The 15,433-nt window shown below is 39.6% G+C and overlaps 1 protein-coding gene across 1 annotated transcript in view; it reads left to right on the top strand.

Moving 5' to 3' along the window:
• Window positions 1-15,433, top strand: part of LOC139716195 (TPR repeat-containing protein DDB_G0287407-like) — a 21,107-nt gene extending 5,674 nt beyond the window's left edge. The window contains exons 5-23 of the mRNA XM_071627760.1: window positions 243-455; window positions 961-1,310; window positions 2,058-2,228; window positions 2,836-2,913; window positions 4,763-4,909; window positions 5,837-6,162; window positions 6,733-6,905; window positions 7,294-7,373; window positions 7,696-7,887; window positions 8,227-8,360; window positions 8,985-9,069; window positions 9,637-9,834; window positions 10,348-10,485; window positions 11,395-11,537; window positions 12,230-12,353; window positions 12,919-13,064; window positions 13,838-13,958; window positions 14,352-14,602; window positions 15,051-15,433. Of these exons, the coding sequence (XP_071483861.1) occupies window positions 243-455; window positions 961-1,310; window positions 2,058-2,228; window positions 2,836-2,913; window positions 4,763-4,909; window positions 5,837-6,162; window positions 6,733-6,905; window positions 7,294-7,373; window positions 7,696-7,887; window positions 8,227-8,360; window positions 8,985-9,069; window positions 9,637-9,834; window positions 10,348-10,485; window positions 11,395-11,537; window positions 12,230-12,353; window positions 12,919-13,064; window positions 13,838-13,958; window positions 14,352-14,602; window positions 15,051-15,216 (3,236 nt within the window). The 3' untranslated portion in view covers window positions 15,217-15,433. The remainder of the gene's footprint in view (window positions 1-242; window positions 456-960; window positions 1,311-2,057; window positions 2,229-2,835; window positions 2,914-4,762; window positions 4,910-5,836; window positions 6,163-6,732; window positions 6,906-7,293; window positions 7,374-7,695; window positions 7,888-8,226; window positions 8,361-8,984; window positions 9,070-9,636; window positions 9,835-10,347; window positions 10,486-11,394; window positions 11,538-12,229; window positions 12,354-12,918; window positions 13,065-13,837; window positions 13,959-14,351; window positions 14,603-15,050) is intronic.

Below are 15,433 nucleotides of genomic sequence, written 5' to 3'. Positions count from 1 at the left end.
GATGGAACTCTTCATACAACGCACTCCCGTTATAACGAACGAACGAAATTCCGGTTACAATGAAGTAAAAATCTAGGCCTTAACATGATTATCCGTTTCATGTTTTTTGATGTTCATTTGTTCGGTTATAACGACAATTTCGATATTACAAAAGAAAACTGCCGGTCCCGAGGACTTCGTTATAACGGGAGTACACTGTAGTATGAAATCATTCGTTTCCTCCGCTTGTTCACTAACTGTAGTGTCTGGGAAGACGGTTGAACATTCATCTCGTAGTCTACGCATCAAGTGTCGCCGGGCCAACAGCTCTGGACGCGGTGACAACATGACTGACGGGAAGCTGGCAAAAGACGTCAAGAAACTGGCGGGAATGATTCGGGATGTGATACAGCGATATGGTGGTGGTGACGAGGCCGGACCAGATACGATGGAGAAGAGCCAACGTCATTCACAAGGTATGACCGCGACAACAGAAATAGTCATGGGACCCACAGACATCACTGTTAAATCCCAATCATTCACCAACACGAAAATTATGTATCATATAATTTCGCTTGAACAAGCAATCGAGAGATCGCACATAATTATAGGTGTCTTTGCGTTTTAAAGTGTAACAGTAAAGTGTCATCTGCCCTGACTCTCTCGCCAAATGAGTCTTTCTACAAAGAAATCGAATGATCAATATAAGTCAAACATTTCACTCCCGCGTGCAATGCGATGTTTTCGTAGTCCCTCACATCTTGTTTGAATTATATCTCAAGTAGAGAATTGGCAGAAACCAAGAATATGTTTTGTTTTCCACGTCTTGATAGGCGCGACTTCTGATCTCTCATGGTATACGTACTCAATAATTTTTGATAACCAACGGTGAATAGGTTTAGATGAAACTGGATTGTAGAAAAACGAGAGTACTGCGCGCGTAGACGAGTGACATTGATTTTTTGAGTATTTTGTTTTCAGTTTTAGAGACGTCTGCCCAGCCTCCATCTCTGGAGGAACAAGTGATGACATCATCAGCACACGTGACCGAGAGTTCTCAAGTTGATGCTGCTGCTGCTACTGATCCAGCTACATCCGCCAAGTCCAGCGGGCGAGGCGCGGCCAGGAAGAAGCGAGAGATCCGTGTCTTCGTCTCGAGCACCTTCACAGACTTCGCCGCCGAGAGGGAGCTGCTGATTAAGAAAGTATTCGGCGAGCTCAAGAGGATGTGTTTAGACAGGGGCGTGTTCTTCAGCTACGTGGACCTACGCTGGGGCATCACCAGCGACCAGAGCAACGACGGGCAAACTATCTCTATTTGCCTTAGAGAGGTGCGCCCTCTACTGTTACATTCATGTACAACGAAAATCTATCTCCACTATTTTTTTTTTGTCCTTTCAGTTTTCAAGAAGGGAATTATGGCTAAAGTATAAAGAAAAAGAGTGTAAATAAACGTAAATGACAATGAACAAAGAACATTGGATCAAAAACTTTATGCAAGGGAGCAAGGCAGTAAAAGGGAGAACAGTAGGCCTACTAATGGTAACAAGAAGCAGAATAAAGGTAGCTTGAGAGAAATACAAAAGAAAGATATCACGATAATAATGATGAAAACATTTCAAGGAAAAGAGGGAAAAAATAGTATCCTATTAATATTGCTGTTATCCTCGTAAGGTAGATATGATTTGGAGAAGACCACAACTTAGTCTTTTGATAGAGTGTTAATGCTAGATTGTGTGATGTTAACAAAGTTATGATTAAGACAATACCGTGCACTCCCGTTATAACGAACACGATTATAGCTAAGTCCCGGTTACAACGAAGTAAAATTACATGCCGCATCATTTTCCACTCCAAGTAGTTTTACTGTTTATTTTTTCGGTTATAAGGAGATTTAGATATAACGAAAGAAAACTGCCGGTACCGAGGACCTCGTTATAACCGGAGTTCACTGCATCAAATTTACAGTCAGCAGTTCACATAAAAATTTGATGTACAACTTTTTTGTACCTCTCCAAGAAACAGATACGGAGAACGAAAACAATACCCATATGACAGAACTCGTCATTCTTTCCCAGATCGATCGATGTCGCCCGTACTTTATCTGCCTGATGGGTGACCGATTCGGCTGGAGTCAGACCGAGGACGAGGTCGACGAGCTCCTGAGCAAATCATTCGACTACGCCGTCGAGAATTTCGGCAATCTCAAGTGGATCGACGAGCACCGATATCGGTGCAGCGTTACTCAGGTTGGTTGAGTGCATCTGGCCATGGTATCTGCCATATTACCATGTAGAAATTCTGGAAAGTAGGCCCTTTTGCTTCACAGAATAAAATGTAATTTAGTGATGAATACGTGACACTTCCGTTTGTTAAAAACGATGGATTAATAAAAGTTTAAATGGAATTTCCTTATAGAATTAAGAAGGAGAAAGTGAGGAAGTAGATAAAAGAATGAATGAATAAACAATCAAATAAATAGATAACTGATAAATGAATAAGTAAATAAGCATGAATACATTAGCTGATAAATAATAATGCCTGAATATCAGCTTGTGTTTTTCATTCAGCTGTGGTTTGATTTGTTTGGTCAGCTTCTTTTCTTGTTTGATGTCATTTGTTTATTAGTCTTAGCCTTTTTTCTCGGTTATTCCGTTTTTCTTCTTTGTACTTTGTCCGTTCATTGTAAGAGCGTAGAAACAACAGAGAGAGTAAGATGATATTTCAACTTCAGTCATAAAAAAAAAATATCGAGTCTCTCATAGAAATCTTTACTTTTGGTTTTCATCCTTCTGTTTTACATATAACTTTCCTGTAAAAAGGAGATAATGTCTGTTTTACTTTTTTATCATCTAGCTTGAAGTCAGCCACGCTGTGTTTCAAAATAAAGATGAAGACATGACCAAGACTTTCTTCTACCTTCGACAAAGTAAAGTGAGTTTATCTGTCTGGTAATCTTCTTTAACTGAGCAAGTAATATTTACATATTATCGCTAAGTGTTTTGAGAACATAGCATTTAACACCAGCGTGAGTAATATTGTCAAACCAATCTTCAAACAAAACCCTCACAAGTCCACTGATATTTACCCAATATTTACGTTAGAAATATTATGTGCATTAACCTTTTATTATAGATATCAAATTTGTTGGAAAATAAAAAGAATGTGGCAACATTGAAAGTATGATATCATATGACGAGTTTGTTTGCAAAAACCGATAAGTCCATATTTGCCAAGTAGAGATATTTGCGATTAAAGGTCAAGAAAAATAAAGAAAATAATAAGAAAATTTTTGCTTCTTTTGACCATAACTTCAAAAATGTACCTTTATATGGTATGACCAATATATCATTCAAAAGGTATCATTTTGTACGTTATGACAAAGACCGTACTTTAAAATCTTCAAAAATGGACTTATCGGTTTTTGCGAACAAACTCTTCATATGAAACTAAAATATGTCCTATGTGCACTCTGAATCATACAGTTTGAAACTATGCAATATTGCTGAGATGTGAGTCCCCAAGCAGTTCTTGACAGATACATGTATGTAGTCCCACACCATTAGAAAAACAAAAGCGGCCCAAGCCAAACGTGTGACTTCCAATGTACTAATTGTCACAATATTTCTGGGTTAGGACGATTTCTGCGCCATCTGCACGTGCACGAGCAAGTGAATTCGGAAGGGCCGAATATCGTCCTTGCTTTGTCAATATTGTCTTTGCTGATTGCGCGGATGAGGTCAAGAGGATGGGAGGCACGTGTCAAGAGATAACAAGACTGCCGCCAGCGGCCACCTTTATCGCATCTATTCTGGTCTCAGGGATAGTACCACTTCCGGGGCAAGATCAATTTCCGTCTTGCTTATCGGCAAAACAGTCACATTCATGTTTCGAAGGAGCAATCGCTTCACTCCAAAATTCTAACAACAAAAAAGTTCGTTTCGATTCGGGTATACCACTGTAGGTCTGATTTGCCTCACAGACTGTTCAACACTTAGAAATTGTTTTGGAATCTGGATATATTCTATACAAATTAACTATCAACTGCCTAAGTAATTCAAGTATATTAAAATAACCATGAGCCTGTGACATAGATATGCGAGTACAATCTTACAAATCAATAATTATAATCTTGCTTTTGTTTTAACCCAATTTTGCTCCTTCGAATCCGTTAAGATGAGGGTGGGAAATTGTTTGTAATTGCAGGTTGTCGGGCCAATGCTGCAAAAATAAATCAACAATCACCAACTGCTCGTCCACCTTTAATAACGAATAATCTCACGACTTTTTAGTCATGTCTATATCACTGTCATAAGGTAACGACGAAAAGTCGCGTAGGTAGTGTGTGGTCGTGTTTGTGTTGGGGGATATTATCAATTTACGCTGAGCAAAACCCTCCGAATTTTCTCTCAAAGATACTAAGTCTAAAGGTTTGAAAAATCTGATTTACAATTTTTAAGGTGTTCATATTTTGACAGAAAATTGAGAGATTGAGCGACATATTAGATTAATAGATCAATGAATGAATGAACGAATGACTGAGTGACTGAGTGAATGAATGAATGAATGAATGAATGAATGAATGAATGAATGAATGAATGAATGAATGCCCTTTGGTGAAAGTGTTTATGTGGCCAATGTTATAATGCATGTCTCTGATATATGGCCACTGTCTATGCTTTTACAGTCATTTGGTAAACAGATTTCGACAAACCAAAGTAGCTTCCCCATAATAGGCCTACCACTAAAGACTGACCACTGTCCACTGGTCTGGTTCTCACAGTCCAAGGAAACACTGCTGGCCGAAGACGGACATGAACCCGAGTGGAAAATCGATCAGCAGCGAGCCCTGCGACAGACCGTCATCGAGTCAGGGATGCCTGTCCGGCATTACGTATCTCCGGAGGAAGTGTCCGCGCTCATTCAGCAGGTTAATCTGTCATTATTTTGTCTTTATTACATAATCTTAGTGTAGTAATGGCTGTGTCTTTAAGTACTGCAGTATGTGCCTGCTTGTGTGTTGTTTGTGTGTGGGTGTTTTAGTTAATGTCTCGTGCCTGAGCGTACGTATAATACGTGCGTGGTATATAGGCCTCTGTATGTGTGTGTAGTGTGTATGTGTGTGTCACTCTTCAGGGGCGGATCTAGGAATTTCGTAAGGGGGGGGGGGGCGCAAACAATATTTCTGGTGCTACTTCCGGATTTTATCTCTTTTTTTTCTTTTTATTTCTTTTGTTTTAACAACAAGTAAAGAGGGGGCGCGCACCCGATGCACCCCCCCCCCCCTGGATCCGCCACTGATCTTTATGTAATATGTGTGAATGTTTGTGAATCCTTCACTATAGTAACTAACATGAACACAGAATGACAAGTATAAACTATACTGTTTATCAAAATGAAACCGTATCAAACGTTACCATACCCTTGATGCAGTTTGCACTACGTTAAAAAGTGAGCGTCCTAGGCTTTTGAATTAGAAATATCAAAGATCAATTTGAGTCCTGAAATTCTTCCCGTGCAGAACAAATTTTTGTTATTTCCGAGAGAAGGTCACTTTCATGGGTTTGACCAGTGACAGCAGGGAGGTGAGACGCTTCTCACCTCCCTGATGACAGTGGATCATACAGCCAATCGAAACGTCCTTCAAATCTGTCGTTTCTCTTGATCTATGCCATATCAATACTATGGATTAAGATGGTGATATATTATTTGATTTCCAAACCAGTTACACTGTGTCGTATTGCTGTTATAATTCTTACATATGTTCCATAGAAACTTTCGAATTTTGTCAGTTCATATCGTGTCAATTGAGCAAATAAGATGTATTCAATGAAGCTCCTCACTGCACTATCCACAGGATCTAGAACGCTGTATCGATACTGAGTTCCCACTCGGCTCCAAGCTCACGCCTCTTCAGCGTGAACGGGAGGCCCACCAGTCTTTCGCCGATGTTCGCCGAAGAGTGTACATCGGTCGCTCGGAATACTTCGAGAAAATTGATGAATATTTCGCCGGAAGTCCAAGCATGCCATTCGTAATTCTAGGCGAGTCTGGTTCGGGCAAGTCAGCCCTGGTCGCAAACTGGTGTGGCAGATTTGAGGAGCGACATCCCGATGATTTCATCTTCATGCATTTTATCGGGAGCTCGGCGGACAGCGCCTCACACTTTCGTCTTCTTAGGAGGTAACGGAATTTACTCAGTATTTTAAAGCAAATGATATTTCCCAAGTACAGTTATGCATAAGAAGAAAAATGATGAAGTCTGAAAATTACTCTTTTACCAAAAACAAACCCATCAGTTGCGTATCCCTCATATAATCATATAATCACGTAATCAAAGATATGATAACTTTTGAATTGCATTTTTTTTTCTGAGGTCATGACATCTGCCATCATCACGATTGGAAAGATACGTGATAGAGGCATGAACAAAGAATGATACTCCAAGACAAGTAGATGATGTTTCCAGCTGTTGTTGAATTTTTGATTAGGATACAATCCATATAATAATACTGGTGGTATTTCGCATGGTTGAAATCATGAAATCCATCAAACGCACAAAAAGGTTTTTCATTCAATAAGATAAAGTGTATGAAAATGCTGTTAGATTCAGCATAAAGGGTATAATTTTATGTAAAACAATTTATGTATCAACATTGTTTTAATTAAACTCGGTTTATCTCACATGACCGCCTACACATGTGGTTCTAATGACGATGAAACTATTTCACTCTGTGATAATTATTTCCTCAGATTGTACGAGGAACTGAAGGAGCATTTCGGACTTGATATGACGATCCCCTCGGTGGATAAGATGCTGATCCAGGACCTCCCCAAGTGGCTGTCAGTAGCGGGAAGCTTCGGGCGGAAGGTGGTCTTGGTACTGGATGCTCTCAACCAGCTGGATTCAGGAGCTGGGGGCACAGGTGAGGAAAGGAATCTAGCTGTGACGTCATTTATTTCTCAAGTGCGTCTTAAAGGCCATCGATCGCACATTAAACGACTTTGGATCTGAAATAAGCAAGCGAGTTTATTCTGAGGCTATTGTGATTTATTTCGGATCCAAAGTCAGTCAGTCGTGCGCCCGAAAGTCGTATTAGTGTGCGGTGGCCTTTACTCTTACTGATCACATAGGCCTACAACAATAACATTGTCATTATCATAATCATTAATACAAGTAATGTCGTCACCATTGCTATTGTTTTTATAATGTTTGCTATTTCTATTATCCGTTTCATTTTTGCGTTTCTTCTTAAAATTTGTCTTTTTACTATTTTCATTATGATTATCATTATTTTTGGTTGTGTGATGTAGGTGATGAGCAGGACCTAACCTGGTTACCCAGAGAGCTGCCTGAAAATGTCTTCATGCTTCTCTCAACCCTTCCAGGAAAGGTAAGTTGAATACATCATTATCAAACTCTTGGATCAGCTTGGTTGCTCCCATTGAATGAAGTATGTCCTTGACATGACTCAACTAAAGAATGACGCACAATTACACCTGCTAAACAGCACCTCAATTTAAAAGAATCTGTTTGTAATACAGGCAGTTACCATAATATTATCATTTTCATACAATTGTTTTTCAGTTAATGGTCATAATATACGTTTTTAGTGCCCCTTCAAAAAAAGGAGAAATAATCAATTTCAGTATTTGCTATGACAGTGGAGGTGTGACGTTAATCAATGTTTGTTTCTTTTTTTCCCTCCTGTGAAGGCGCTTGAGGCGGTCAAAGCGGCTGGTTGGCCAGTCTATCGGGTGCAACTTTTGAACTCTTCCGAAAAGGGGGAAATCATCACGTGCTACCTGCAGCTCTACGCGAAAGCGTTGAACGCCGAGCAGACAGCGCTGATCGTCAACGCCCAGCAGACGTCTAACGCGCTCTACCTCCGCGCGCTTTTGGATGAGGTGAGAACAAAAGAGGGCGCCCTCTCATGCTGAAGTTTTGACTGAAATTAGATTAAATTTGACAGATCACAAAGAATACAGAAAGAAAAGGACGGGGAGGAAGGGATGGAGAGATGGAAGGAAAAGAAAACCGTCAAGTGGAGCAGTTTTGAAAGTAGGACTGGCACTTGTTTTTGTCTGATTTGAACTTGATTCGAAATTTGAGCAGGAGTTCGTAAAGGAGATGAATAGACACTAAGATATTATATAAGTGTTCAGAATGCCCTATTACTTTGGGCAATTTAAACCACATTCCTGGTCTTCGATGTGAACGCATTTTGTTTTTCCCAATTTTTTCAGGTCCGCATCTACGGCTACTTCTTCAAGTTGACAGACGCCATCAGGCGGTATCTCGAAGCCAGTGACCCCGGAGAACTTTTCGTCAAAGTACTGGAGCGCCTGGAAGCTGACTTCGAGACTGGCGAAAATGGGAGGTAAATTGAGCCACTGCACCCAGCTGTCCTGAGCTCCCTCATTGTTTGTCAGTCTTCATGATTTCACCTTTTCTCGAAAGACAAAGTATATCATCGTAATGATGCAGAAAATAACGGTTGGGGTGATCACTAAGCAGATTGAAGAGAAGCTTCTTATACCAACCTTCAACCAAGGTTCAGGATTAGGGTTAGGGTCAGGGGAAGAGTCCGGGGACATTGTCCAGGGGGTAATTGCCCTAGACAACTTTAATCAACTCCCGTGGACTTTCTAAAGCCACACTCTCAAGGTACACTTTTCTCCTTACTGTCTGCTTGTCTTGCGATCAGGGGACAAAAGATGGTGACAAAGCGTAACCTGATTCCGTTGTGAGTATTGGATTTATCCTCATTATCTACAGATGAACTCTCTCACTTTTATTGACAAATTGATTGTTTCTTTCAAAGGCTAATGTTAGGGCATCATCCCATCCAATGTTATGTGTTAGGCACGCTATTAACCCAAGTCGTAAGTCAAAGTTAAAGCCATTTTACTTCACCGACGATACGTGCAAAGCGATAAGCCCCTCCGTTTTGATTTGTTCGTTTGTTTGTTTGTTTGTTTGTTTGTTGTTGTTTTTTTCACAGACCCCACCTCGTGCGAGACACTACGTGTGCTATTTGGTGCTGCAGCCGGGGGATGAGCGAACAGGAGCTTCTGACTTTCCTACAGGTATGTATGGGCCCTGTATACTAACGATTCATCTGATTGAAGGTAGCTCGTTAGCAGCGATAAAACAGAAGGTATACTACTTTATTGTTTCGTTCCATTAACACAATACACTCAGGAGAGGAAAACAAACACATGTGATAGAAACGTTTGAAAAAAAGTAGAGAAAAAAGTGGTAAAGAACAGACACTAAACGTTGGGAAAATCTTTTGCGGTTGTCTTTGCCGTATATAATTATTTCTTTTATTGATGTTTTTATACATTTCTCTTCTGTCATTGATCAATTTCTAGAGGAGATGCCGCTGTGAGGTACATTTCAGCCGTTAAGTGAATAAATTCACCCCGCAGTCCACCATGAACAAGCTTCATCTCCATTCCCCACGAGTGAAATTATTCCTGTAATGCATATAAGTATAAATGATTATTTATTTTAGTGTGACTATTGTATAATCACTTCTTTAGTCAATTTTCGGATATGTGTATATTTCTTGCGAAAGATAAGAAGCAAACTCGGTGGAGTTGTTCAGAATTGCGTGGCTCTATTCTGTTTGTCCTTCCACTATGTGACAGGTGCCATCGAGAGTGTGGTCCCCCTTCTACCTCTCGCTGGAAGAGAACCTGGTCAATCGGAACGGCATCCTTAACTTCTTCCACGACCACCTGCGTCAGGCCGTGGAGCGAAAGTATCTTTCGAGCGTGGCCGAAAAGAAGAGGGCCTACTTGAAATTGGCCGACTTTTTCCAGACGCAAGACATTAATTACCGTTACGTGAGTGATTTACATCTTTGTATGTGGGAATTTTATCCAGGTCACGGGCGCTTTACATTTGCTGTTTTATATTCATTGTTTGTGGCCAAATGGCGACCTGGTGGTAGGCCTACAAATATTCTATTCAATAATGCATGATTTTCCGCAAGTTTCATAATGAGGAGTTTGTTTTTTTATATTCACTATGAGATTATGAGATGTCATCAGCTGCACAAGGAAAACAATTAAAATATATGTGATAACTTTTATAGCATATCTAGAAGTATTCTTTAAAATGTAATGAGTGCAATGCCATTTTTTTTTCTACTTGATGATGACCTTACTATAAGAATATGAAAATGGTGTTTATCTTCATACTATACTAATAACTGCAACGGTTGTATTTCTTAATGTATTTCATCAGCTTATGTTTGAATAGAACGAAAGTGACAGACGGACAGAAAGACTTAATGGTAATCATTGAGTACATTCATACGTAATTATCATTTATGGTAACTTTCTTGTTAACATCAGGTTGAAGAGCTTCCTCATCTGTTGATGGCAGCCAATGAAATGGATCGTCTCAAAAGCGTGGCCATGAATCCCGCGGCGTTCCAGCTGCTCATGAAGACACTGGACGGCAAGGCGCGGCTCGTGCAGGCCTGGAGAATGGTAAGGGCGTGGCCTCTTTTTACAAATGACAACCACGTGAATGTTATTACAAATATATTATTGTAAGCAAAAAAAGATATGCGTAATGGTTTAAACGAATTGATATCGTAACAATACCATTCACTCAGTATACACGTACACATGCAATCCTTTGCGTAATCCTCTCTCTGGATGATTTCCGTCAAGTTTTGGCCAGTTTGTTTAGGATTTCTTGGTGCAAAACACAATAGAATTGCTCAATATACCCCAAGATTATTCAATTCAGTTTTTCTTGGTAGCAGAAACAAAACCATGAAATATCTACTTACCTTTCCTGAAACTGAAATTGTTTGAAATAATGAATCAGGTTGTGTTATTTTCTAGTCAAAATATAAACAAAAGATGACTGCACAATAATCATTTTCTCATTCTGATAGGGTATCTCGTAGTACGGTACCAGGTATATACGTAATCAGTATTATTGGAAGCCTACCGTGTTGTAAACAGATCAAGTGACTACCTTGTTCAAATCACAACTTTGTGAATAACTCTTGCAACGTGAATAAACTGCGACTATTTGTTTTCAAGGGCTCAGATGTTTTTTTTTTTCCAAATGATCGAATTTATTGATTTCTCGAAGCAACATAATTACACAGAGGATGGATGAAATACATAATTATTACTTCAACATCATATTATGCCATTTCTTTGGTACATTAAACAAGGAGGTACTAGGCATAGTACCTCCTTGGTACAAACAATTTAAACACTTATCTGTGTGGTGTGTGTGTGTGTGTGTTTTTTTATCTGTGTTTTTTTTTTTTCAGATTTGGTATTAAGGTATATGCTCATTACTCGGGGACTTGGTTGGTAAGAGAAAGAATCATATCTTTTTTATTGTTTCCTTTTGTTTTTTATTCAAATTGACAGCTAGGAGGGTTTGAGCAGGCAGGTCAAGCTTACTTGGAATTTGTCAACCATTGCAGCGACTTTATAGAGACTACTGACAAAGCAGAATTTCTCGACTGTCTCACAGACTTCTTCATGGAACTCGGGCTGCTGAAGATATCCAGGTGAGATATAAAAGTGGTTAGTCTTATCTCCAGGAACTTCTCCCATATTTGACTCATGTAGTTGTCTCCTGTCCAATTTTTCCGTCATAGATGCCGAAGTATTACCATGCATTTAAATTGTCATGGATTTCTTTTCTTTTTTCCATTTTGAAGCAATTATTTTCTTCATATGAAGCCTTAATTATCTCTACCAGAAGAATGGTTGATCTTTTTGAAGCGTTACAGTTCTATTACACGAGACAAAGAGATTTGTTTGATTTCAACCAAGAATTTGTATCTCTCAATTTGAGAAGCGTCTAATATTATAATGCTCAATGGTAAAGGAAGGTCAGCATTCCCACATCATAAACTTTATTGAGTAGAATGTAAAAAGCCAGAAAGTAGAAACCAAATTGTCATAAACCATGTAATCTATCTGCATTATTGCTGTGTGAAACCTTTTGACTTACTTGACTTAAAAGAAAAAAAAAGACAATTATACCTCTTCCACGATTTCGTAAACTAATGCAATTTTGTCGTCAAAAAAATGTTGCGTTTAAATCACCAAAGCCACTACTTTTTCTGATACAAAAGCCAGCTCGATACACTAAAGACTGGGCATCTCTAATTTGAAGCCACGGTTGCGGCTGATGCCGAAATAACTTTAATTTCCATTCCTGCTAGTGAACGCGTTGTCCTCTATCCTTTCACAGGCGGTTGAATCAGCTAAGGCTCAAAATACTGGAAGAACAACACGTGACTGACGACAGTTGTCACGTGTGCCATCACGTGCGGTACGAAAGAAAAATGTGCAGCAGACATCATGACGTCATAAAGGTAGATTGGGTATCCTCAAAACCCTCTTTAACAAAATTCATAAAGGATGAAGAAAAAGGCGTGTATCAACGGTGATTTCACGTCAGACCTTACGACCAAGGTTATCTGCTCATCAGAAATCCTTTTTATGTATTCCCGTACATACTTTCAATAAAGTGTGTACATGTTCGATATCTAAAGGGATTAAATGATAATTTCGATTTCTTTACTGTGTGTGTATGTGTGTGTGCAAAGTTTGGTGTAGCTAGTCGAGTGCACTCGATTTATTGAAGCTATTCATGTAACATAATCTTTAGGTCGAAAAGCACATTTAAAGAAGGCGTGAAGCTATCTGCCCTTCACGCACAAAATAGTTCTCTACATAACTCACCGAAGTAACGTCTCTACACTAATCGGTCTGCAGATACAAATTGTAAACTGTATTGAGCGATACATCCAATTTGTCCCTAGAGACTAGCACAAAATGGCGCTCAACGGTGCCATTATCTTCATACAAGCTCCTGTTCTATAATGTTCGATAATGAGGTGGTATCGTCTGTCACCGTTGGTTTTCCCGCCCTTGTAGAATATCCTAGATCTTGGCATGGTATGTCAGAAGCTCCACGATTTCAGCGCGGCTGCTGCTTACTTCGAGGACGCCCTCTGCCGGCTGTCAAAACCAACCTCAACAGATCAGCGGCTGCAGATGATTCGAGCTCTGGCCGGTCTGGGGTAATTTCTGCCTATTTTTACAGTCGACTCCGGTTATAACGAAGTCCTCGGGACCCGCAGTTTCCGTTCGTTATATCGAACTGTCGTTATAACAGAACGAATAAACAGTAAAAGACAAAGAGCGGATACTGTTAGAGCCTGAATTTTATTCCGTCCGTTGTAAACGGAATTTCGTTATATAAGTGTTCGTTTGATGAAGTACACTGTGCCATTTATAATAACTTCATGCCATCATTACGGGACATTATGTCGATTAACATCTCACGAGCAACGACTTACCAGTTGTCGCTCAAATGGTCATTGATTTTGATAACAAGTTTACTTAGGACAATGTTTTATCAGCCTTTGTAGATTAATGCTGTGAGTGATGTAACAACTCCAATTGCATTTGAAAACAAATTATTTCAAGGTGCATTTTGAACGAGTTTGAGTCATGTTTAGGGCAGGTAACGAATGTGTCAAGAGAGGGTAAAAGATCATGATAGCAACTATCATACCGTCGCGACGGGGTGTATAACATTCTAGCGGTAACCACTCAGTTTTCAGACTTTTTAAAGCTGCTCTTGCAAATCAAACTTTTTTTTTTTTTTTTGGCCAATTGCTGCACATCTATATTATAAGCCTTGCAGGCTATTCTTATAAATCGTAAATGGTACCAAAGAATTCTCATTCTTCAGGTGAACCACTGGTCTATCCACGAAGATTGAGTTCGCAAATTGGCAACATCCTTTGTCCAACTTTAATGATATTTCAAACTCATTGTCCACTGACAGGCAGGTGTATGGCGTGACGTCACGAGGACTTGAGGCCCATCGCTTCCTCTTGAGGGCGCTAGAGATTGCCAAGCAAATTTTGCCGGAATCACATCATGTGCACGCTACCCTTCACGGTTTGGTGAGGATGTGATCGAAAGAAATACGTGGACTCGAAATGGATTCATAAATTGCTATATTATTTTCGTGATTTTTTTCCTTTATCTGTTAAAGGATATACATTTTTCCTTTTTAACTTACACAGAACAAAACTGTAAGCTAATTTAGCTCTGAGACAATAGTATTGTTGCTTGCATTTTTTTGGAAGCATTATATTGCTAGCTTTTAAAATGAGAATTACATTAAAGGTTTTGTTTAATTGTATGCTTTATTTTTATTTGACTAGACGTTTTAAACCTTGTTTACGATTCAGTTATTAAAGATATGAATGAACTCTGAATCTTTGGATGGAATGAATTGATTTCTTGTTTTATTCCAATTTATGAAAATGTGAAGCTTTGTTGCCCCCTTTTAGATCGGGGAGGTTTACCAAAGGCAAGGCTACCCGCTCAGGGCACTACAACACCATGCTTTGGACCTACAAGAGGCCCAGCGGAGCGGTGGCGGCCTGTCCAAACCACGTGCAGCCGTCACTTTGAACAACATCGCTCTGGCGCTAACCGACTTGGATTCGTCCCACGAGAGCACGTTGGTTTTCTTCGAGCAGGCGTTGGCTATTCTCGTGGACGCGTACGGTCTAGATCATGTCGACGTTGCTTCCGTCAGGTAAACGATGTCGATATCGTGTGCTACAGTCTTCTTTTATTTGGCAGTTTTTATCTAATATCTTTTCAGAAAGTTGATGCATCAATCATGGTAACTGTAAAATACACAATGTGAAACCAATAATGTAATATATCTATCATAATATACACTTAGGTTAGAATAAATCTTTTATTAGTCAAGATAGTTTAGTTTGAAGAATACATGATTTGTTATTTTCTTGTTCACCATTTTTATAACTGAGAAATAAATATTGTCTTTGGAGAATGACCTAAACAAAATCCATAAAAGAAGAGAGGGCAGACCATCATTGAAAGTCTTGTTCTTCTTGCCCTATAGATAGCAGCTAGCTGAGTTATAAGAAAACATGCGCAGTTTGATATGAAACAAAAAGCTTAATACAGTACCGGACTGATACTTTTAATAATAACTCTTCTCTTTCTTGACTTAGACTCAACTTGGCGATGCTGTTCTTCAACCTAAAGTTGTACAAGAAATCGCTCTTCCAGTTCAAGCGAGCCCAGAGCGTGTTCAACGTCTACTACGGCACACTGCATCCCAAGTCACAGCAGGCCAAGGATGGGTTGAGGGCGCTACGACCCTACACACTCCGTTAACTCTTTGATTACCATCGGTAGTTTGTTTGTCAGTGACGTAATGATATGGTGGGCGCGAAAGGGTTATAGACTCGGTAGCTTATAGAGAAGAGGTTGACCTGGCCAGTAGAATCGATGTTTTTCGCCGCCCACCAGGGCACATTCGAAATCTACGATTAGCGCAGGCATTACTGGAATAGAATTTCCCATCAGAGCAAAATAATAATATAATTATGCG

Source organism: Diadema antillarum, unplaced genomic scaffold (genome assembly GCF_040938485.1).
Source record: "Diadema antillarum isolate AM-2024a unplaced genomic scaffold, OU_Dant_1.0 scf00000063, whole genome shotgun sequence".
NCBI lineage: Eukaryota > Metazoa > Echinodermata > Echinoidea > Diadematoida > Diadematidae > Diadema > Diadema antillarum.
The sequence above is the reverse complement of the archived record's forward strand: the minus strand, read 5'-3'. Positions and strand labels throughout refer to the sequence as shown.